This window comes from Toxorhynchites rutilus, chromosome 2 (assembly GCF_029784135.1).
Source record: "Toxorhynchites rutilus septentrionalis strain SRP chromosome 2, ASM2978413v1, whole genome shotgun sequence".
In the NCBI taxonomy this organism is placed as follows: domain Eukaryota; kingdom Metazoa; phylum Arthropoda; class Insecta; order Diptera; family Culicidae; genus Toxorhynchites; species Toxorhynchites rutilus.
In genome coordinates, this window is record NC_073745.1 from 320566512 (window position 1) to 320592688 (window position 26177).

The 26177-nt window shown below is 38.4% G+C and overlaps 2 protein-coding genes across 2 annotated transcripts in view; one reads left to right on the plus strand and one right to left on the minus strand.

The window, feature by feature from the left end:
* Positions 1-1013: 1013 nt before the first annotated feature.
* LOC129767083 (uncharacterized) lies at positions 1014-9126 on the plus strand. Its single transcript, XM_055767701.1, has 7 exons — positions 1014-1260; positions 1337-1396; positions 3601-3660; positions 3727-4113; positions 4172-8713; positions 8796-8980; positions 9067-9126. The coding sequence occupies exons 1-7, from the start codon at positions 1014-1016 to the stop codon at positions 9124-9126; spliced, it is 5541 nt and encodes a 1846-aa protein (XP_055623676.1).
* Positions 9127-9571: 445 nt separating this feature from the next.
* LOC129768730 (uncharacterized) overlaps positions 9572-26177 on the minus strand; it is a 29233-nt gene continuing 12627 nt past the window's right edge. Inside the window, exon 8 of the mRNA XM_055770569.1 lies at positions 9572-9883. Within this exon, the coding sequence (XP_055626544.1) occupies positions 9651-9883 (233 nt within the window). The 3' untranslated portion in view covers positions 9572-9650. The remainder of the gene's footprint in view (positions 9884-26177) is intronic.

Here is a 26177-nt window from a genome sequence, read left to right on the forward strand (position 1 = left end):
TTGCTGGAAAATAATCTGCCAGTTCCTTTGGGAATTTTCAAAATATATTCATGTGAAAGAGTTTAATTGAATGTTTTCTATCCATGTAACACTGTGACCAAATATGTTTCAATCAAGTGCTATTAACAGGTGGTTATCGAGTTGGCATTAACCACTGGTGGGCTTCGAGTATCGAGGAAAATCTGAAAAGAATTAATCATTGCTGAAAAATACTCTGCCAGTTCCCCTGGGAATTGAAAAATACATTGATGCGAAATAGTTAATTCTAATGTTTTCTATCCATATAACACTGCAATCAAATACATTTGGTTTTGTGATTTTTCAATCAATCGCAATTAACAGGAAAGCTTCTGAAAATTATTCTTCTCCATCAGTAGAAAATTTTCGTATCCAATATTGGATGCATAACATGAAAAACGGAAAATGTTTATATCGCGAAAATCCTATTATTTTCCAGCAATTATTTGCTTGCTGCTCATATAATGCTGTGACCAAATACATTTCGTTTTGAATTTTTCAATCAAGTGCGACCAACGTAAGATCATGTCTTTGGCAATTTATTAGAGGTGCAATGAATCTTAAGGAATTCCCGCTCTACGCGCACTGGCAAACGATGTTTACTCAACAATTTCTCAAACGAGAAATGTGTGTTGTGAGAGAGGATTAGCGAACGCAAAAATTATGTAGACTGATTTGATGCAACAGATATTTTGTCTATTGGAAATGGAAAACAAATCATATCACAATACAAGCAATGTATCATGTATTATACAACTTTTGCGTTATTGCTTCTTGTGCTGAATATTGTGCCTCCAAAGTAACGCTCTCGTTTTCGAAACGCCCTCTCCAAAAAAAAGTATGCATGCAATGTCGTTCGGATCTCTCTGTCTAGGAATCATAGAAAAAAAGGCGGCGCTTACGTTGCATTGACATTTGCATAAAAAGAGCCCGTGCAGAGTTTTAGTTGCCTTTTTGACTTCCGAGTTTATACAGGTTACACGGTTATAGTGAAAATGTCCCAGCATTTGCAAGCGAAATACGATGCAAACTACCGCAAGCGGAAGCGGGAACGAGAAGCGGAGGATAAGCGAAATAACGGTACAAGCGAAGTACCGAGGCCTGCCATGCCCAATGCTGACCGCATGAGGCTGTACAGGCAGAGAAAGCGACTAGCGACATCAACCAGCGTGGCAGATGCTTGCACGGCTGCGGGTGTGGATTGTGTTGAAAGCATGCTACAGGGTACCCAATCGCTTAACGGTAAATAATCGCAAAAGTGTGAAAAAAGTATGATCACGGAATGAACTAGTGGTGTTTTATTTCTTACATGTTACAGGAAATACTCCAGCTTCATCTGGAAGTCAAAAAGACTGCACAGAGGAACAATGTCATTATGGTAAGTACTGCGATGCAAATGCATATTGTATTTTTGTGAAATTAATTGAATTACGTCACTCGAGTTTAGTGATTTTTTGATTTTTTTTTCGAATTCGATTGAATTCAATGTTTTTTATTCACTCAAAGCGTAGAAAAAAGGTTAATGTAATCACATGTATAGATGGGGCATTTAACAATTATTGATTTATTCAAATAATTGTTTTTAAGTAATTTGATACTTACACGCTAATAAAAAACATTTTTTTACTTCTCTTGCACTACTTGTATATTTATTCATTGATATCGTAAGACTAAGCATACAATCGATTTGCGCTACTATTCATAATAGACGTAATATTCGCGTTTCGTCCTGATCGAATTGTTTAGGCTTTCGTGATGAACCGTGAGATTGATTATCCAGAATCGGGAATCGTTTATCGGGAACTCTACATCATCTCACTAAGCTAGCTTATTTATTGTCGTGTTGTTTATCCATCGGGTTGGGTAAGTGGATTTGTGTTTACATCAAGGAACGAAGTAATGATGTGGGTGGTTCTGTGTTTATATTCACGTATCAAATTCGATCAATCGAGCGAATATTTGTTGAAGAAGCATCGATAATGAAAAGGGTTATGATGTCATATTTTTAAAAGTTACATCAAATATAATTACAAAATAAAATCGAAGTACACAATAATAGTTTTTGGATGAAATCGTATTTCAGTTTGCTGGAAATTTAAACAATTTATGATTTTGCGACGACGGATCAATGAACACATTGTGTACGAAAAAACATACGATTTTTCCTGTTCGTCGAATGCTCTTGGGATAGCATATTTGTTTGAAAATTTCTATCTGACACTTATAATTACTACTCCGAAGTAATATGTACATTTAATCGAACGATTAACCGACATCTCTAATCACATGTTACGTCAATTCAAGTTCTTCGTTGCAATGAATAATGTTGGATGTAATTTTTCATGTATGGCTTCTTGGGTTTATTCATTCATGCACAGTAGTTTCATAGCGTTGTGCTCGCGAAGAAGTTCCTGAATTTGTTCTAAATAAACGTTGCATAATGCTGAATTTTCGTTTCAAAATTGGCAACGAAATAAATTTGAAGAAATTTATACTCTTTGTAATTTGTAATTTTGTGTTTTTGTTAAATCGTTATAAATAAGATTTATCAATTTGTATCATTTATCTATTAAAAGCGAAACGTTTTTTTTATGTCCGCTGAAGATGAGTGTGAAAATATGATAAATATGATAAAAATGATCAATTTTATTCATGATTCCACGGAATTTAGGCTCAAATATCATGAAACTATTCTTTGTTTCTTTCATATAAACTTCATATTCAAGGCAATTAATGACGGCACTATATCTTTTTTATAAACTTTGCCTACTATAAGTACTTCACTCTGGTAGGTATCACATTGGTTTCACAATGACTCTCGAAGACGGATGTACAGTGTTGACATCCGTTTGTGTGGAACAATTTGCTCTCTGAAGAAATCCAGGAAGGCAGTTTGTTCCAATAAACATTTTTGTTAAATTGGTAAAATTCGAAATAAAATGATTACTTAATGCTATTCAAATACATTTTGACAAAAACATTTTGTGCGGGAAATGGGGACCGCGTGGCTGTGTTGTGCTCTTAGTATCATGTTGAAACTTGTTGCTATTAAGAACCATGTCATGCGCAACTAAGAGCATTTGATGGAAGGATGGGCATGTTTTGAGAAGTGGATAAATTAAACGCAAATACGTCTTTTTCGCCCTGAAACGCATATAACACATCGAACAAAATGGAAGATAACTTCGTCAAATATACTTCTTTTCATACACCGCACAAGAACAGAAATTCGCACAGAAAAGGTTTGACCGTACATGAAACTTGCAGTCTTGACCCTTACTCAAATATTTCTATGATTTTTCTAATGTTTGTGGTAAAAGTTCATCATTCTTATGTATAATCGCTATCATACCAAAGTTTTTCACGATTTCTTCCTACTTGTAGAAAATGTGTTTCATAGAGTACATACTCGGTATGGAAAAGTTGATTTTAATCCACATTTTTTTACGCAATTTTTACAATAATGGCGCACAAAGCTTACTGTCGTCAACGCGAATCATAATCGGGGATAAATTTCTCACTACAGATTACTACAAAATCTGAAGTAATCACTAAATCTCAACTTTTGGTTCATGTTTACAGAAATTGTTCCACTTGGTTATGTGGAGAATGAGTGTACCCAAATTCCTCCCAACAGACAGGGTGAGTCTGTTGCATTCTTATGTGACCAACGAATGTGTACTAAATAATGTAAATATGATTTTACAGAAAGTAGCCCATCTCGCCCTACTCAAGACGGTCAACGTTTTGAAAGAGCTGACTCTGAATTTTCCAAACGTTTCATTCAGAACGAATTTGGTGTTGCATGTAGCGTGTGTGATAGACTTTGGTTCACCAACGATCTAAAGCCGATCACCGCAAACGCCGGGAGATTTCTCCTGGAGTCAGGTCATTTCGAGTCAGTTGAGGGATTTATGATTTGTCAAACATGTCGATGCAGCTTGCAGCGTGGTACGGTGCCGAATCTGTCCACTTCAAATGGATTCAGGTATCCTAGTTATCCACCGGATCTTCCGCCTCTTAATCCGATTTGCGAAAGACTGATTTCACCACGACTGCCGTTCATGCAGATTCGCCGTCTGCGCCGCGCTCAAGGTCTGTTCAATATAATTTTTTTGATTCTTTATTTTTTAAAAAATGAATAAAATTTTAGGTAGTTACACGATTATTGGTCAGGTGATCAATATACCAGTAGATGTAGATGAGATGGTTCGGGAACTTCCCCGCGAGCTGGAAGATGATCACGCTTTTAATGTGTGTATCAAGAAACATTTGGTCCATAAATCACATTATTTGTCTGGATTCGTCAAGAAGTCAGATGTTAAGAAGTGGCTTGAATTTCTAATTACCAAGCCTTTGTACCGGCGGGAGGGTATAGTTCTCAATCAGCAACGCTTAGAAGCACTCCACACAGAGCCTAGAGCTGCTATACCTCAGAATGGAGAAGCGATCCAACTTGAAGTCATTGAAGCAAGCAATGATACAGAGTTGTTCGCTGGTCAGCAACAAACACTTATATGGAACGAGGACAAGTACTTAGAACTTGCACCTGCTCAGAACAGGAGACCAGTGTCTATCATTTATGATGAGTATGCTGAGGAGCTTTCTTTTCCGGATATTTATCTTGGATATCCTAGGAAATACAGAGACGGCACTCACGTGACACGATTTATGCAGGCTACCAGTGAACTGAGACGACGCGACAGACGTGGAGCTAAGCCAAACCATTTGTTATATATGGCTATGAAAATTCTCCGTCTTCGTGTTGCTGAAGGGTTGCAGCATTCCTTCAAGTGTATGAGAACTGCAAACATAACCCGAGGTCAGCTCAGCGACAAAAGCTTTGTAGAAAGCCTCATGGAACGAAATCTGTCCTTTATGAAGTCGATTCCAAACTCTGTGCAGTATTGGTTTCAACGAAAACAGGACCTTTTCGCCATGATACGACAACTGGGTAAGCCAACAATGTTCCTGACATTAAGTGCTAGTGAAACTCAATGGCCACTTCTATTGAAACAACTGCACAAGCTGTCGAATGAATATAGAGGCATTGAGCTGACTGACCCGTTGCAGGAGCTCAGTGCACTGCAGCGAGCGACGCTCGTCAACGATGACGCCGTGACATGCTGCTTATATTTCAACAAACTCGTAGATGTTCTCATGACCATTCTGTCTTCATCGAGATACAGTCCGTTTGGAGAGCATTACGTTGTTGACTTCTTCAAGCGCATCGAATTCCAACATCGGGGTAGCCCACATGCACACATTATGCTATGGCTTGCAAACGATCCATGTGAAACTGTTTCCGAGCATATGCCTGCTACAATGGAACTTATTAGAAAAGTTTGTTCCATTAGATCTGTGCACTTGCCAGAAACTATTCACAAGCAGATTCATAAGCATACGCCTACTTGCTATAAACGCAATGAAAAGCGATGCCGCTTCAATATACCGTACTGGCCAATGAACGAAGAGCGGTCATTAATTCCTCTTACGGCTGAGGACGGTCGCCGTGTTCGATTAAGGAAACGTGCCTCAGAAATGCGTCAGACTTTGGAAACCAAAGCTTTTGACACTCTAGAGGAATTTCTTGTTGACTGTGGATGCACTTATGAATATTATCTTGATGTGCTCCGGTCTTCCATTCAACGACCAACAATTTTCTTGAAGCGAGCGATGAATGAACTCTGGACGAATCCTTTCAACCCTTGGATTGCTCAGAAACTTCGCTCCAACACGGATCTACAGCTTATACTCGATGTGTACTCTTGTGCATGTTACTTGGTTGATTATGTCAATAAGTCAAATCGAGGCATAAGTGGTTTGCATCGGGAGCTTATCTCTCTTCAGGAACAGTACCCTGACCAGGACTATACGGCCCTGTTGAAGAAAGTCAGCTTGAAGATGTTGAACTCTGTAGAGATGTGTGGACAAGAAGCTGCATGGTACCTCCTTCGCCTGCCAATGTCTGAGGCCAGCAGGAAAGTGGAATTTCTTCCAACAATGTGGCCTCATGAGCGAATCAGGTCCAGAAAGCACATCAAGCAAATGGACGAAGAAGGTATTGCTGAAGACTCAACAGATGTCTGGACCAAGAACATCATCCAGAAATATGAAGAGCGCAATGGCCTGGAAGATGTTTGTTTGGCTGATTTCGCAGCGCAATATACTCCAAGTAGAGGTACGAATAATTACAACAAACGAAAAGTTCCACGAATACTGAAGTGGCGCGGCTACAGCATGAATGAACTGGTTGAGTACAAGCGAGAGTCTGTACTTCTATTCTTACCGTTCAGAAATGAGCTGTGTGACATTGTCGATGGTAACAAGTTCCTTCAGCTTTATGATACGCATGAATCAAATCTCCTGAGAAAACGAAGGGAATATGATTGCGATCTGAATCTGGAACAAACTGTCGAAGAATATCTTCGTACCTGTGAAAACGAAGAAGCTGGTGAGCAAGAGAGCGCTGCAGCTAGAAAACATGATGAGTTTGTGCGGGCGATTTCCATGGAGCCCAACGACGATGATATTGAACAAATACCAACAGGAGCCCTAAGAGCAGTAATCAGACAGCGAACGAATGTCATGTCGAAGCAAGATTACTGTGCTATGATGCGGACTACAAATGAGGAGCAGCGTAACTTGATCTTGCATGTGATCGATGTATTACATAGCTATAGCGAAAATAACAAGTCGTTGCAAATTTTCTTCACTGGTCCTGCTGGGTGCGGTAAAACGTTCACGTTGCGTATACTCATGGAGACGATCAACCGTTACTGCCAGACTCATATTTCCCAGAAGAACGCATATGTTGCTTGTGCTTCTACAGGGAAGGCAGCTGTCGCTATTGGAGGGACTACAGTGCATTCGGCATTTCGGATCACTATGTCGCGACGGAGCAACTCCAAGCTTAGCTTTGAAATGCTTCAAATGTACCGTAATGCGTTCAAAGATGTAAAAGCGGTTATCATAGATGAGGTCAGCATGATTGGTGCGGATATTTTAAACACTATACATGCGCGCCTCCAAGATATAACCGGAAATTATGAAGATCCATTCGGTGGAATAAATATTATATTCTGCGGTGATCTGCGGCAACTCCCGCCAGTCAATGCAAGATCCGTCTATAAGCCAACTGGTAATTCCTTCCACGGTGCTGTTCTATGGCAATCGCTTAAATTCTTCCCACTGGTTAGAGTTATGCGTCAGACCGATGTGGAATTTTCCAGCATACTCACCAAGATTGGTAACGGAGAGCAATTTACGGTCGAAGAAACCAAGCTGATTGAAAGTCGATTTCGAACAGCCGAATGGTGCAAACAAAATGCACCAAGAGCAATAAGACTTTATCATCGCAATATGGATGTTGAGCAGTACAACAACGAAGCGTTGAATGGTCAGGATGCATTAGACTGTATTGCCGACGATATTTTTGCGGGATATAAGGACGCTGGTCAGCTCGCAAGTTCTCGAATCAAACTTTACAAAATGAGCTGTGTGGAAACCGGCGGGTTACCATACTTGCTACGCCTTTCCATTGGTATGCCGTACATGGTAACTACCAATGTTGATGTTGAGGATGGCATTGTGAACGGGGCCATAGGAGAACTTAAATACGTCGAGCAAGACGAAGATGATTCTGGGCAGCAATTTGTGAAGCTCTGGTTTAAATTCGAGTCTGACGCAATTGGTGCTGCTGCTAGAATTAAGTCGAGACCAGCCGTTTATTCGAGACCTGATATTCTGCAATCCGATTGGACTCCAATATCCAAACGATCTGCAAACATCAAACTGAGCGGCATCATTAAATGTAAGCGTATTCAGTTTCCAGTGGTTAGTGCCTGTGCTTTAACTGTACATAAGTCACAAGGTGGTACTTTCTCTGAGATTGTATATGACTACGACAAGAGTCAGGATCAACAGTTGGTGTACGTTGGTTTGTCACGCGTATCGTCGCTTCAGGGGCTTTATTTGACAAACTCCAAAAATTCATTTAGGTTCTATCATGCTAAAGGAAGTAACTCGCCTAAGATGGTAGACCTAAGGAATGAATTGCAGCGCTTAGGCAACCACAAATTACGTACGCTTGGAGATGAATTATGGGATGTTGTGAACAGCAGTGGCTCTGCAAGCACATTGATGAGCATCAATGTACAGAGTTTAAACGCTCACGCATTGGACATCTCCACAGACAAAATTCTGACCAGCGTAGAGTTATTCGCGCTAAGCGAGACTTGGCAAGATAATCATACTACAGTCGAGATCGAAGGTTATAGCTGCATCATACAGTTCAAACGTACCGATACGAGAGCTGGAGGTGTAGCAATCTACCAAAAAACCACGGCATCCACTTTGGCTATACCTCACACGATCCAACAGTTAAGTGAGGAACGTGATGAAATGCTCGGTGTAGCTGACGGATTTGGAGACATTTGTGCTGCTAAGGTTATAGTAATGAATACCGAAGTACTGCTAGTGTCGGTATATATTCCACCAGGTACTAGCACTAATAATATAAAGTGGTTTATGACGCGCAACCTGTTTTGTTATGCTAAACAGGTTATACCAATGGTGGTCACTGGTGACTTCAACATTGACGTTTCCAAGCCAGAAAACATAGAGTTTCTCGACTTCATGGAGAACTACTTAAATTTGAGGCTAGCAAATAATCGAAATGAGGCTACCACGCTTGGTAGTTCTTGCATCGATCTGACGTTTGCTAAACACATCAGCGTGGAATGTAAACGATATTGTGCATACTTTTCGTATCACAGACCAATGTTGTCTATGCTCGCAATCGAAGCACCTGAACCATCAAACATTTAATCTACTGATGGAGCGCGGTTTAGCGGCCCAGGAAGACCCCTCATCAAAGAAAAATATCCTTGCGATACCCGAGTCAGAAAAACATCATAAAACCTTGGCCAGAAGAAAACAACTACTCGGAATGTACCGACAGGTAAGAAAACTAGAACACACACACATACACACACATTTCACATAAATTTTGTTATGACTTTATTTATACCAATTGTTTCTTTTCAGATCCGCACATGGGCTCACCAATCAAACCATCCGGCAATCACTCATTTCAAGTCCACATAACACCAAACCGGTTCTTTTTAGGACCACTTCACAACTTTGAAAGAGTTCAAATTTAAGTTTTCTAAATATATATGATAATTTCATACATATACTCATCCGCTCACAGATTTACAAGAACTTTCACCATTCTCGTAATTTATTCCTTCATCCATTCATTGAGAACTGATTCAGATACAACTAAAAACTAAAAACAAATGATTACTAAATCAAAGATAGTCCTACGTCACCCTTGCGGTTATACCACAGATATAACCCACTTCCTGTTTTTTATTTTCAAATGACGGAAGTAACGTAGTATAAGATGACGAAGTTCCTCCAGGAACGTAAGTGCCATTAAGGAAGAAGAACAACAACAACGAACCACCTACGCTTAAAAAATGGTTAACTCAGACAACCACAGGAAAAAATTAAATAAGTTCAACAAAAAATGTGGAGAGAATTATCGTAAACTAACGCTATGTTTATTATAAATATCACCTGAGATACATAGATAAATCAGATATCAAACACACACACACGGTTCCTCACAATCGTTCGCTGTAGACGGAATCGTCCTCGAAGTCCTCCCCGTCCGGATGATGCTCGACCACTTCGATCCGTTCCACTAGTTCGTTGAATTTTACATTTTTCGGCTCCGTCTCTGTTGAATTCCCAAGTGGGGTCCTGGGGATGGCCTGTCCATATTCGTCCACTCTCTCGAGCCGATCGCTGAGTGAACGTGCCAACCGATCGGCTGGAATTTTGGAGTCCTCAGATTCTGGAAGAAATAGATAGTACTTAGGTCAGATTTTTAGGAAATATTTCACTATTTTCGAATCATTTTACATTTTTATTAAATTGGTTTCATGATTGCTTAGGGGGCAACATAATATTGAGAAGGTATCATTACTGAAAGTCATAGATTAGTAATAATCCATCGACTGAGATAACCTTAAACGTTTGGAAATATCGTAATCTTTCGTTCCCTTGATTTCTACATTTATTACAACAAGCTTCTCTTTGAATTCCCAATAAACTAATTTCCATGTTCTCAATCAGCTGGTCAAAAGGGTGTATTCTCACGCAATCCATCCGCACACACAAGCCAGGACCGGGAAGAAATCTGTAAGACATACGCCTGGGACCGCACGTTTTGACTTGTGTGCAGTTGCTTGCTTCGCTTGCGAGTATTTAAGAGGCTTTAAACTTTGCAGTTCATTCGCCTCTATACATCTAAATTTGTTCAACAACACTCATTCACAGATAAAACTCACCCTTTTATTCTCCGTTTATGCCTCACTTTATTTGAGACATAAAACATTCCCCTGTTGGGCACCTTACACGATCAACCGGATTGACAATAAGTGTCTTCAATATCGTGACAGCTAGGCTTTCAACATCTGATCTAACCTCAATCAATATTTTTCCATCTTACACGGTCAATATCGCCCTCAACCCGAGACAACGAAAATATCCGCGATGGCTAGTGGCGACATTTGAGTTTGGGATCCAAACTATTCTCTATCAGATTAGAAGGCTAAAAGGCAATTTTCAATTGGTAAAATTTTAATGAAAATATCTACTTGGTATTATTTATTAATTGGTGCGCGTAGTCCTAACCTTAACTTAACCTATTTCCCCTGAATTTTCAGATATTCCTACTAAAATGTATTATTAGAATATAACGTCAATTTCAGACATAATTTTTGTATGGGATTTTCTCACCACTTGCAGAAAAAAAGTGATTTGCATTCACATAGAATACTAATTTGATTCGTAAAAGTTAATTTTCATTCATAATTTACACTTTAGAAATCGGCTTTTCTTCTCAAAAATACATCATAATACTCGTTTCACAAACACAGACTGTTCCTTTCAGTTTCAGAGATGTCATATTATTTTAGTTTGCGAAAATATATGCAAGTTATTTTATCTGCAAGCAAATGTTTTTATTCCATAAATGAGACTATGACAGTAGAACCCCGATTATCCGCGAGCGGGTGCGGATTATTCGTGACTGCGAGTTCCATAGTAAATCAATAGGCCTTTCCGGAATTTGTTAGTGAGTGGTAGGCCCATGCTCTTTTGTTGTGGTCATGGCTTTTACATTATTTAGCCACTGGTGTACACGACCTTATAGATGGATAGTTGATTGATTTCTGTATTGATAGAACATAGTTTTTATGTTGAAACATCTCTTTTCGTGTTTGCATTTTTTTGTCCTTTAATGGGTCATCCGCGATTTTCGTTAATCGCGGTGAGTTTGCCCGACTATTCCGCGGATAATCGGGATTCTACTGTAGCTTGAATTAACACGTGATGTTTTTTCATCTGTGATTTTCCCAGATCATACTCCAAATTTTATGGCGGAGTGTGAAGAAACACACAACCCGCTCACTAGCGCGAAGAATGACCGAGTTCAACGTTAAAAAAATCCTAAAACGTTGTTAAGTTTCATCCACTCTCTCACCATCACATTGTCAGTTTACTTTGAAGTTTTGGTTTGTATCGTGAAAAGTACCGTATTTTGCTATTCAAAGTATCGGTTTTCCAAACCAATAGCTTCCATTTATGATTCCTACAATTTCAGTAGTTTATAAATTTTAATTGCAATCGCAAAAAAGACTAACAAAAATTAAATGTGCGCTTGCATATCTGGCAACTCAGTCTGGAAGTCCGTGAGGTAAAACTTCAACATCATGCATCCATATGAAATGTCACGATATTGATGCTCGAAAATCAGAAAAACCGGATTTCTGCGTCTTCGGCCATGTTCAGCTGTCATTATGCTCTCAAATGTCATCATATTGTCAATAAAGTTGACCGTGTAAGGTCCGCTTATCATCTTCGCAAAGTTCATACTCGAGTTAAACAGAAAAATACTGTCTCGATTCCGCTCATCTATTCTCAGAGAATTTTGCATTCTCTCAAAATAGCCTCCCGGAATGACGTTAGATGGTGAGAGAATCAAATTGGAAACTTTTGCTTGGGCCAGCGAGTGTCTCTGTAAAATCATTCGTTTTTCATTCAAATAGCAAGCATTGAGCCTCGATCACGGCAGTAAAATATATGTAGATAGTTGAAACGCAACAAGATGGCTTTTGCTGGAATCCGTCGTTAAACGTAACCTCCAGGTTCAACTACGGCGAAAACCAAATAGTGATTTTGAATCATTTGAACGACTCGAAGACCAAACATGTGTTTTGTTAAACGTTTCGCTATTGATTATTAAGTCGAACAAACAAACTGAAACGCCCGAATTTACTCAGATTAGTTCGGAAACCACAACAATTTATCTTTCTCTCTTGAACAATATATGCCCACAATAATACACAAATCTAAGGAAATTTTGAACAGTATCTAACAGCGACTACCTGGAATATTCTTGAAATCAGGAAATATCAGGGAAATTCGTCACCAATAAGGGAAAAATGCAATTCCGTCGATTATAATTTTAAAAATTGAATTAATTAGAAAGTTTAATGGTACCAAAGAAATATATCTTGCAATTTCATCCGGGATGCGAAGGGATGTTAAACGCACTATTTTAAAAACATGTAAAGCGTTGATGTATCCTACGACGAAAATCGTATCCTCTCTTGACCTTTCCGTCATTGACTCCTATCAAAATTTGGACGTATCAGTAGATACTATACTATTGTGCAATGCGACATGTGTTTCACGTTGGAGGGATAAAATAAATAAAAAAGTCGAAATAATTAATTCAAATTACATGAGAGAAAAACAGATTATCGATAAATTTTCATTCACTTCTTTTAGAAGGCAAGGAAAGCCGGAGAAAAGAGCTTTTGCATCAAATGGTACAAAATAATGAAACGGCTACTAGAAGCAGAAGTGAAATTTCTCGAGGTGAAACGAAGGATATTTTGGAAAACGCATGGAAGACACCTGTCTAAAGAAGCAAAATATATCTACATCGGTGTTGAAGTTGTAGAAACAGGAGCTACTGAACTGGACGAGGTAGAAAAATGACATTTTAGACTATCTGCGGAATCGTCAAATGTTTCAACGAAGAAAGTTCGAAAAAAAAATAAATTTGAATGAAAACATACCCGAGATTTTTTTTAGATTAAAAACACAGATTTTATTGTGGCAACCCAGAGAGGGATAATATTTATACATTGTGAATTCAAGGATAAAAATGAAGCACACATATGAAAAAACTGGATAAAACTGGATAATATTTCGAAAAACTGGAAGATTTCAGGATTTAACTGTTTGACTGGATCGAGAAAAAAAAACTGGAAGAATCCAGTTTAAACTAGAACAATGGCAACGCTGACCAGGCGGCATATTTGGTTCGTTATGTAATGTGGACGCCCCATCGGGTGCACGAAGCCGTCAAGAACACACGAAGCACAATGTCGTCAACGCTAATTTACTTCGTTTTGTTTTGGTTCGACTTTCTCGAACCGGACCCACTTGTTTCGGGTTGGGTTCGGTTTGATTCGAGTCGGTTTTCGGCACGTCGGCAAGCCCGGGCGGTACGTCCACATTTAGTCGGCTTTACCGAGCGGCCAAGGCCGATTGGCGTAATGTGGACGCGTCTTTATGTTCACTATCAGTCCCGATTGAAGATGGTCGGGGACTGTAAAATGATTCATCGTGCAATCTCACGATTGTTTGCTGCATTCTTTTCGCCATGATTACTCCGAGCAGATACAAGTAGGGTTGCCAACTATTTTTTTGAAAAATCAGGGAGAATGAAAAAAAATCAGGGAAAATCAGGATAGCTCATATTGGGTTGTCCGGAAAGTTCGTACCCATTTTTGAGAAAACAAAAGTATTATTTTTTGAATTTTATATGCACAGTGTTGTTTTGCAATCAGTTCAGGAAGTTCTGAAATCTTTCAGGTAGCTTAACAATTCTAAACATTATCTAATTATGGAAGCTAATTTGTCCAGTTGCGAGCAATATTTGTGGGAATGTATCGACTGGTTGCATGGTAGAAGATCACAATACAGAATTCCTCTCCAATACCACCTGAACCAGATAATAATTTTTTTTCAGGTGAATACCGGGTCAGTCTGATTGTTTGAAATGACCTGTTTTCATCACCCGCCACGGTTTGCTTTAAAAAAAATCGATGAATAGATGAAACGCACAAGTCGTAACGATTTACGTAACCATGTTTTAACTGATGCACATGAACGGAGATTTTAAACATATGTAGTGTACCTGCTAATTCATTTGTCGTATCTTACGTATCATTCTTACAACTTCTTGCTTTACAAACAATTTAATATATATTCTTCAATAAATAAAACACTTTTTAATAATAATTACAGTTAAGTAAGAAAAAAAAAGATGCTCACACGTTCTTACTTCTAAAATTCTTGTACATTGGATGTTGTTTACTGCGAACATGTAATGAAGCCTGTATCGTTTTTATTTAACTGTACATAAATTTTGGTCGCTAATATTCCTTTCATCGTTTACGTTCCAATTCTGTTTCTAATCTTCGTTTTATTGAGATTGAATTGCGAGAACCTTCGGGCATATGATTCTTATAGATTATATTTCTTTCACGTTAACTTCAAAATTCAAAAAATGTCGACACTGTACCTTCGAAAATGCGAACAGATAAAGTATAATCGAAAGGAAGAGTAAGCATTATATAAGAGCGGACCGGAAAGCTTTTTAATGTACACTATTATGACAGTTCTCATACACAACCAGCAAAACTCCCAGTATATTTTTTTCTGAGCAAAAAGTAAAAAGTATAAAATGCGAAAAGCAAAAAGTAAAAAATCAGGGAAAATCAGGATCATTTTATAAAAAAGACGGGTGGGTAATGTCGGGGACATAACCGGAGTGACGTAGGACTATACAAAGGGGACAGCTTTTATTAAATATATATTTTAAATATATTGTTTTATTTTCTTCTCCTACATGAATACCTACCTATCTACCTGAAAAATGGATTAGTTTACTGTTTACTCTTTATGAATATGTTGATGGTTCTGAAAAGAACCTTTGTTGTTGTGTTTTTGTTATCACTCGATATTCTCATCTTGTTCGGTTAAACCTTCCTGTTTAGCTATTGCGTTTGCCACTCGCCACAGCTTTCACAGTTGGAAAATTTCTTCCCATCCAGCTTGTGACATGTTGTTCAGTAAATAACATTTAATGCGACGTGCCGGAGAAACACTTTGCCACTCACTGAAACTAATTGTTGCCTTGATGAGCGCCGAACCGAAGCTGCTCTGTTCTTGATGCGGGTTTTCTGATTGTTGTGAGCAGCTTTGCAAGCCAACTCGAGCACTCCGACGGCCGAAACTCTATAATCGCTGTTAGGTATACTGGTGCTCCGGCACCAATCCGTTCGGCCTAGTTACCCTTGCGGAGCAATCAGTGAATGCGACCAACAGGGAACTGGAGACCTGTACGGTTCGAGTGAGACTTTGCCTTTCCCTTAACTTGTCCTCCTTTGTTGCGTCCTTCTCATCCAGCTTTGTGACATGTACAGTAAATTACATTCAATGCGACTTGCCGAAGCGCTACTCAGTGTCGCATTGGAGGCGATTTTAACCTGAATTGGTGAAAATTGAATAATCAGGAAAGTCCCCAACTATCAATAAGCTCAGAACAACTGCCAAATTCACATACTCATCAGATCCTGGCAAACAAATTATGAAAAAATCAATTTGTGTTTTATTATTATTTTGGATAATGTTTTAGAAAGCATTGAACTGTATTTCCTAAACTCTTTTTTGGAAGGTTTAATGGCCCTGAAAAGCGCCTTGTTTTATGGAAAGGTTCCAATTTAGTATACTTTGTACTCGTGGTTTTGAAAAAAAACCATTTCGAACGCCCTCGATGCCGCCTTGTTCTGGATTTGCCACCAAAGCAGTTTGTATAAAGAACAAACTTTTTTCTTCTGCTACCTGATGCCGTTTTGCGATTGCGTTTGTCACTCGCCACTCGCTGCAACTGCCTGTTGTCTTGATGTCCACCGAACCGAATGTGTTCTGTTCCGAATGCGGGTTTTCTTATCGTCGCGAGCATCTTTGCCAGCTAACTCGATCACTTCGGCGACCGAAACTATATAACGCCGGCTAGGTGGACTAGTGCACTGGTACTAACGCGCTCGGCCTAGCTACCCTTGCGGGGAACTCCAGATCAACACGGTTCGAGCGGGATTTTGCCTTTCCCTTCACTTTTCCTCCTTTACCATGTCCAGACATGGCTGCTTGGGTTGGTTTGTTGATGTGTTGTGATGCGAACCGATGTGGTGTACGGTTTGAATGAGAATGATCGTTACGGCAGCGGAGCGGGGATTGCGACCAATGTTTCGTTCATTTTTTTCTTTTTCCTTTCCAATTGTGCTTCATTCTATTTCGCTGCTGCTCTGGTTGCCCGTTTTGGTCGGTACGATTTGAGGAGCACAAAATGGACCAATCAAAAATGGGCACATAGTGCATTTTGGCAATGCTTGATATTTCACAATTATTCAATTATTTATCTCAAGAAAAATTAAATGTTATTCGTTATGATAGATGCGTAGATATATTTCCTATCAATTGATGCAAAAACCTTTGCGATCTATTGAGAAATGCTCGAGTTATAAGCGTTCCAAATCTTGCATTTTTTCCTACTTGTTCAGTGCCTAGATTTCCATTTCACCCCCTATATCTTCCGGTTAGACGTAGTCCTACGTCAAAATCAGGGAAAATTGAGTGTTTGTCAGGATATCAGGGAGCGTGCTAAAAAGTCTGGGAAATCCTGAAAAATCAGGAAGGTTGGCATCTCTGGATACAAGTGTGATTTATAATTAGGTGGGGAGAAATGAGCGAATGAACTTTTCCATACTTGCCTCTATGTGTGAAGTTAGCGGATGAAAGTTCAGCGGATAAAAGTTTTTGTTGCGTGCAAGTTTCTGTTCAACGTCTTGCTAGATTCAATGAATAATGAATTAGTACCAGGCCCCGGCCAAGAGGATATGATCCGCGAGTCAAGATGTGTCGCAAATTTACCTGTCATTGCCAAACTATCAAACTTCTCGGTGAGCTCAAGGCAGATTTACGTAACAAGGTGCGCCCATTCGCTAATCATATTTAACTCGAAACAATCGTCAAATTCGCGAAAATTTAAAGAAGGCAGTTTTGCAATTTTAAAATTTGAATGGAGATTATTAAGTTATTCGATTACTTGAAACACGACGCTCTCTTTACCATTTGACTATATGTTTCACAACACACAACATTTATAATATAAAATCATCATCAGACACAATTCCAGTTTAATATTACGTAATACTGTATTGCATAGAATACATATTCGAAATAGAAAGGCAAATTTTCATTCATTATCTTTTATTTTAGAAGAGTGTGAATGTCATCCTGTAAATTAATGGCTGTAGAGTGGATTTCTCATTTTGACCCACCTGGTAGTATATTAGGCGCCTTGATTTACACCAGCTTGCGAGTTTAACAGTTCTCGCGAGTGACAGTGGTCGCAAATTACATTTGCGACCCGGACATGTTTGACGCTGTCAAATGCAGTGTATTAGTATATGGATGCCCTAGGGCCGATTATTACAGTTGAAATAAATTGATTGTTTATCAAGTAACAACCTTCAAAATCATGTTCATTAGATAGAGAATTGAATCATTCATCTTTCCACATAATTCATTTTTTCTTGATCGTGACAGAGAATAGTTATAGACTGAAACGTGAGCATGAGTCAATATAGGAAAATATACAGAATTTTGAAAATCAAAAAAGGTTGTTCGAATAGAGTTATCGAAGTTATTCGATAGAGAAATATTTTATCTATCTTCCAGCCACAATTTTATTAATCGGAAAAGGGTCTGAGAAAAGTCATAGGCCAAGTTGTATGGATAAAATTAATTATGTTAAAGAAAATTGAAAAACGTTATTTGAAAGGACCGAAAACACATTCTCGAGATAGTACAAATTCGATAAAGAATATTTTTATTTATCTTTAACTAAATTTTAATTGGTCGAAAAAGGTTCAAAGAAATGTTATAGGGTAGAACTTGTATGGGTGAAATAAATTATTTTAAGAAAATTGAAAAAAGTTATTTGAAAGGACCCTAAACACATTTTCGAGATAGTACTCATTTGATGAAGAATATTTTTTTTATCTGTAGCTAAATTCATTGGTCTGAAAAGGGTATGAGAAAAGTTATTGGCCGAAAACGTTCACGAGTTGTACCAGGGGAAGGGTCTGGCTGGGTAAGGAAGTAAAAAGTAAAAAGAAAGTAAAAATTTGTATTGTATAGAAATTTAGACTATTTTTCGAATCCCTGTGTAATTCATCATAGGATCTATGGTGAAAAACGTGCCTTTCAACTTTTAGCACGCCATTTTCAATAGCCTTCGAGATACAAAATTTTAAAAAAAAATAAAAGTGCATCTTACTATGATATATCGAGAAATCTAATCAAAAAATAAATTTCTAAAAAATTTAAGTACAATAAAAATCATGAAATATTGATTTTTTTTTTGATGATTTAGAGATTCAGTACTAATATAATTCGTATTTAAATGTGTGCCAACGCCTTTTATAGATGTGTGATTTTTTTTTTCAGATAATAATAAGATAATTCTCCTATATGGTTCACTATAAGAGCTAGAGTAAAAAAATTAGTTTTTCTTTTTTTCCACATTCTCAATAGGCTCTGAAAAGAAAATTTGAGAAATTATAGCAAAATTCTATCACCCGCCTGAAAAATTCTGGGTGTTTAGAATTTATTAGAGTTTTCAAAACTGTTTTTCGATGATTATTTATTGAACTATTTATTATCAAATACGAATTCGAAATTTTTCGTTCATACAATAATATATCAGTACTGAATGGTCCTACACCAACGTTTTAGAAATCAAATGAAAGATAGTTGATAACGTTAATTGGATTTGCTATCAGACAGACAGAAAGAAATCGATTTCTCATTTCATGCCCGATATTTTTGTCCACTACATCTACATACATCGAAATACAAATGTCCCTGTAAAATATTCCATGTAAATCCATGTAAATTATGCTTTAAAGAAGTTTATATCCCATCTCCATGCGTTGATATTTCACGATTTTAAAGTATTTCAAAATTCGCCTAAAAATTTCGACTTCGCACTCTGTTTCTTCAATTTTTTTTTTTTTGGTGTGAAAAAGTTCTATTTCCATTTTCGTTAAATTTATTGATTTCCCTCCTACAACTTGTATAAATTTTGGCTCATACCTTTTCTCAGACTCTTTTCCGGCCAACGAAAATTTGGGTGGAAAATTTTTCCGACCAATGGAATTTTTGCTAAAGATAGATAAGAATATTCTATATCGATTAAGTACTATCTCGAGAATGTGTTTTGGGTCCTTTCTAATAACTTTTTTTCAATTTTCTTTAACATATTTAATTTCTTACATACAACTTGGCCTATGACTTTTCTCATACCCTTTTTCGAATAATAAAATTGAGGCTGGAAGATAGATAAAATATTCCTCCATCGAATAACTTCGATAACTCTATTCTAACAACTTTTTTTGATTTTCAAAATTCTGTATATTTTCCTATATTGAACCATACGCACGTTTCAGTCTATAATTTTTCTCTGTCACGATGAAGAAAAAAAAATAATGTTGAAAGACGAATGATTCAATTCTCTATCTAATTAGCATGATTTTGAAGGTTGTTACTTGACAAACAAACAATTTATTTCAACTGAAATAATTAATTATTCATTAAATCCAGCAAGACGTTGAACAGAAACTTGCACGCAACAAAAACTTTTATCCGCTAATTTCACACAAGTCCGTAAAGAAGGAACGCGAAAACGAGAAATCTCGTGAGCGGTCCGTAAAAAGTTAACAACCATAAATAACTAACAATCAATTTGATTAGTTCCCACAAAAGCGTGAACGTTACGCTAAGTTTAAACAAACATAAGTCATATACCCTGAATCACTCAGATTTGTGTTTTGATTTGGATATGCTGTGGCCTTATTCGAGGCAATCGAACTAAACATTCGATCGACTGACACAGTTATGATTAGCTTCGGCTATCTGTGGGTTGGAGCTGAGTTGGAGTTAAGTTGTGTGGAAATTGGTTTTAGACGATTATGGAATACAAGTTTTAAGAAGTATACTCAGGAAACTCTCAGCTTCATGAGATTTGAGCTAAACATTAATGAAAATCAGGCCTAATTAAATGGGGATATGACTTATTTTTCAAAATGAGGTTATGATTTATTTTTCAAAGTCCAGGAGTCGAACTTCATATTTGCAGGTGGAGCCTGGTGTTCACGCAAGAAGGGAGCTTCTAGAAACACTCTTGATATCAAAACTTTTCGTCATTATTTCTTAGTTTAGCCCGAAACGAAAGCTTTTGACGTAGGATTACGTCTTTCGGGAACATATTGGGGTACAAATTGAAAAATGAAAATCGATCGCATCATGAAAAATGTCCAATTTCAAACGCTTGTTACTCATTCATTTCATGATGGATTGATGAAATTTTTGCATCCAACGATTACGGCACTCCATAACAATTTTTCACATTGAATAAAATAGTATATATCATATAACTAACTATCGAACAATTGAAAAAATTCAACCCCTATCCAAACAGAGATACCCAGTCCTGATTGGTCGAAATTGACGTCATTTCTTTTTCGCGCCCGATTCGTTCTCTCACCGGCAAGCTGCATGGCAATCGAGTAGGAGGCGCCTACTTCACACATACCAAATGATATAAAAGGAAGGAGCATTCGTGGATTTTATTCATTCTTACAACGGACGTGGAACGGACAACAAGTGGAGAGCAGCAACAGTGAAAGCGGCTAATATATAGGCGAGCATAGAAGTTGAGCGGTCAAAATGCGAGCTGTGTCTCACATCGAGCTTCTATGGCAGCATAAGCAGCGGCAAACAGTAGCAACGGTTGTTGAAACCGATCTACTACTAGTGGCAGCAGCAAGCATCACGAGCGGATCGTTTCAGGGACACTCTCTCCGTCAGAAGTGCGAGAACGTTTCTTGGCATCGTGAAAGTACAGTATTGAATCTGAGCGACCAACAATTGAGCTGTGTCTCACATAAGTGGCAGTAGCAGCAGCAGCGGCGGTAAACATCAAGGCTGAACCTCAACAATCGAGCTGTGTTTCGCATCGGTCCACTACTGTTGGCAACAACAAACATCATGAGTAGAGAGTTTCAGGCATGCTCTCTTTCTCTATTGCTGCTGCTGTTGCTACTCAGTCAGATTTCTCATTCTTGTTGGACGCTCAGATCAATAAACAAATGTGTTTCTAGTGTGCATTGCTGATACTCCTGTTCACATCAACCAATACAATTGGATGCGGTTATGGAGGTAAAGGAGACAAAGGATCCGGTTGAGGAAGAGTGTATCGCAAGGTTCCACATGACAACATCCAGTGTATCAAACCCGCTATCCGTTGTTTAGCTCACCGCGATGGTGTTAACTTGCAAACCGACGCACAGAAGCCGAAGATGTCAAAGCCAAGGAAAGCAGCAGCGACTCGGAAAAAACTACCGCTGCCAAAAAGTTAACAACTGCTACATCTGACTGAAACCTCACATTAGCACGCAACAGATTCCGTACAATCCATTTAACCATTCCAGTCCTTTTCAGGACTTTCGATATTGCTTTGAAACGAAAGAGTTAATGTTATTGTTATCCACTTATCATAAAAATGATATAAAACTACGATCAAAAATACTGTTTACTTTTATATTTTCTTTGATCATGTGCAACTAACAGGAAACTTATCACGTCAGAAACATACTTTCCATCAACCAACCTGACTGGATGCGGTAAGGGAGGCGAATGACATATGTATGCATATATATATATATATATATATATATATATATATATATATATATATATATATATATATATATATATATATATATATATATATATATAGCAGAACGGCTCCGGTCATGGCTCAAGGAATTTTCTAAAATAATATTTTGCCAATGCCTTTGCGCGAACTACACGGGCGAGTAGCACCATAATAGCAAATCAAATGTCGAAGTTCGTGATATGGGTGCGTTCATCGCTATTCGGTTCGGCGTCGGTTTAACCCTTTCATTACGGCAGTGTGCTCCGCCGAAGTGCTACCCCTGTACGGAGCATTGCGCCGAAAAGTATGCACATCGCGCTGGTGTGATCGAAGAGCAGTATGAATTTCATGTCGTCTAAAGACGACGCTCGTACACACAGCTCGTCGCGCGGATGTCGTCTATAGACGGCGTAGTATGTCAACTGCTTCCCGGTTAGAAAATAAATGAGCGACCCGTCCAATTTCAAACGCTTATTGCTCATCCATTTCATGATGGATTGATGAGATGTTTGCATCATACGTTGTCGGCATTCCATAATAATTTTTCACATTGAATAAAATAATATATATCATGTAACTAACAATCGAACAATTAAAAAATCTCAACCACTATCCAAACAGAAGATACCTAGGCCTGATTGATCGAAATTGACGTCATTTCTTTTTCGCGCCCGATTCGTTCGTTCACCGGCAAGCTGCATGACAATCGAGTAGGAGGCGCCTACTTCACACATACCAAATGATATAAAAGGATGGAGCGTTCGTGGATTTTATTCATTTTTACAACGGACGTGGAACGGACAACAGTGGAGAGCAGCATCAGTGGACGCGGCTAATATATAGACGTGCATCGAAGCTGTGTGGTCAATAGGCTAGCTGTGCCTCACATCAAGCTTCTATGGCAGTATAAGCAGCGGCAAACTACTACTACTACTACTAGTGGCAGCAGCAAGCATCGCGAGCGGAGCATTTCGGGCACGCTCTCTCCATCAGAAGTGCGAGCACACGCTTCTTGGAATCGTGAAAGTGCAGCAGTGAACTTCAAGACATCGAAGCATCAAATCTGAGCGGCCAACAATTGAGCTGTGTCTCATATCGAACTTAAGTGGCAGTAGCAGCAGCAGCGGCGGTAAACATCGAGGCCTAACATCAACAATCGTGCTGTGTTCCGCATCGGTCCAGTACTGATGGCAACAGCAAACATCATGAGCAGAAAGTTTTAGGCATGTTCTCTCTTTCTGCTGATGCTGCTGCTCAGTCAGATTTCTCATTTTGTTCGACGCTCAGATCGGTAAACATATATGTTTTTAGTGTTTTAAGTGTGGTCACATCAGATCAACATCAACCAACATGACCTCATGCGGCAAGGAAGGCAAAGGAGGATCGAAGCGTATCGCAAGGTTCTACATGACAATATCCAGTGAATCAAACTCGCTATTCGCCGTTTGGCTCGACGTGATGGTGTCAACGAAAACCACCAAAATAAAAACAGAAATAGGCAGCAGCGGCTCCGAAAAAGCTACCGCTGCCAAAAAACAAAAAAATACCCAACAACCAAACCAAACGGCCCTTTTCAGGGCCATCAGATCATTATCATAGAGTTTAACAATATATTTTTTCAAACATCCAAAATCAGCATGCGACAGATAGCCTAACGTTATCCTACGTCAACTATGCGGTCGTGTCTCGGACACAACCTTCTGTGACTTTTTCCATTAAAAGTCAAAACCCAGTCGATCTGCTTTTGATAGAAAACGAGTTTAGATGAAAGAGAAAATCGTTATTGGCTGAGGTCGACTACATCTTTCAGTGCAAACATGTCCTGCTTTCGGGAAAATTCGCTCACATGGTACTGAAGTCGCCGGAATACTTAATATTTTCAAAAAAAAAAAAATAGAACTCATTTCTATTGATATATTGTTGTTTTCAGTTTTCTCCTCGTTTTATATCCCAAACATTTTTAAAATGTTTCGAATGGAATGTTTTTATGAATAACTGTATTATATTAGTCAAATCATCTTATTCGATACCTATTTGCGGGAGTTGCATAAAAAAAGTAATTGGCCATTTTGTAGTTGGATTTATCATAAATAACTGTGCTCCTCTAGTCAAACCCTTTCATCTGATACCCATATGATGGGGTTTCAGAAGAAATGTAGTCTGCCATTTTGTAAAGGTCGCCATTCTGGATTTACATTTTCCAAAAATAACTGTGTTCTACTAGTCAAGTCCTTTCATTTGATACCCACATTGATGGGGTTTTGACGAAATTTGTTATCTGCCATTTTGAAACGGCCGCCATCTTGGATTTCAAACTTACATAAATGACTGTATCCTACTAGTCATGCCCTTTCATTAGATACCCATATTTATAGGGTTTCGTGAGAATATGTAATCCGCCAAAATTTACGAACATACAAACAGCTAAATAAAACCGCTTAAAAGGAGCATGGGAAACATGTATTTCTTCCGCACTGCTGCAGGCCACGGTTCATCAGAACGAGCGTACGATCCACGGTTCTTTACCAATAAGCCGGCTCTTAAAAGATACATGGATCTTTTATGAACCGCAGATCTTTTTTGAACCGTGGTTCTCAAATGGACGTCTCTTAAATGAACCACGGTTCGAGAAAGAGCCACGGCTCACAAAAGAACCGTTCATTTGAGAGCCGCGGCTCATTTTTAAAGAACCGTGGATCGTACGCTCTTTCTGACGAACCAGCTCAAATGAGCGGCTCGTGAGCGCTCGCCCATCGCTAGTCAGCAGTCTACAAGCGCGCGAGATGTATCAGTTTCCTCATTAAACCATCTGTTTTTAAATTCATCTGGAAAACTTCTATTTTTAATAAAATATATAATACAGTTCAACTACATACAGCTAATTCTTATGAGCGTATACACCTGTAATTTGCAATCTGAATGGAAAAAAATGAATATACTACATGGGCTGAAAAGTCCCGGAATATTTCAACAGATGGCGCCATCAAAAATGTATAGAATTCACATCGGTAGGTTCAACTGTCACCAGCTTATGTGTGAAGTTTCGTGACATTTCGATAATTTGTTCACAAATTACAGATGTTTAAGTGTATCTATCAGAGCATTCGTATAGAAAATGGAAAAACAGGAAGTGGGTTATATCTGTGGTATAACTGCAAGGTTGACGTAAGACTATCGTTGATTTAGTGATCATTTGTTTGAAGTTTAATCTGAATCCATTCTGATCCCAATTAATATTTGGGGGACTTCGAAAACGAGAGCGTTACGTTGAAGGCACAAGGTTTTATGCATCCAATATTGGATAAGAAAATATTCTACAAATGGGGAAGCATAATCTTCGGAAGTTTTCCTGTTAATTGCACTTGACTAAAAAATCACAAAACGAAATGGATTTGATCGTAGTATTGAATATATTGTATATGAATAGAAAACATTAAAATAAACTCTTTCGCTTGAGTGTAATTTTCAATTCCAAGGGAAACTGGCAGATTATTTTTCAGCAACGATGACATCTTTCCGGATTCTTTTCGATTATTCTCGAAGTCCACCAGTGGTTAATGCTAACTCGATAAGCACCAAATGAAAAGAGTTACGCGCGTGTATGTTTGTGGCGGCTGCTACGATGCATCAAACGGAACTAATTTTCAATTCTAGTACTCTCTTGATCGCCTTTTCATCAGGCAGGCAGGCAGGTATTGAATTATAGAGACTTCAAACTTTTTCAGTTCATTCGTATCTAGCCTTGAAAAAGACCCTTGGAAAATTTTACTCTTCCAGCATTTCACCTCCACCATCATTGCCTTGAGAAAGGCATTCGATCCCTCGCCGTCCAGCTAGTCCAGCAACGATGTTGTCCAGTCGGTGTCCTCACGAAGAATGAACGCTTTTCACCATCAGCATATCGCTTAAGTATGTTTTTTGTCCGTGATGGAATCGAGAGAACTAGAGGTGAATGAACTATCTTAGTTTGCAACTTTCAGCGACTGAGCAATAATCGATTGAAAATTATAAGATTTTCGCGATGCGAAACATTTTCCGTTGCGCGCGCATCCAATATTGGATACGAAAATATTGTACTGATGGGAAGAATAATTTTCAGAAGCTTCCCTGCTAATTGCACTTGATTGAAAAATCACAAAACAAAGTGCATTTGGTCGCAATATTATATGGATGGAAAACATTAAAATAAACTATTTCGCTTGAATGTAGTTTTCAATTCCAA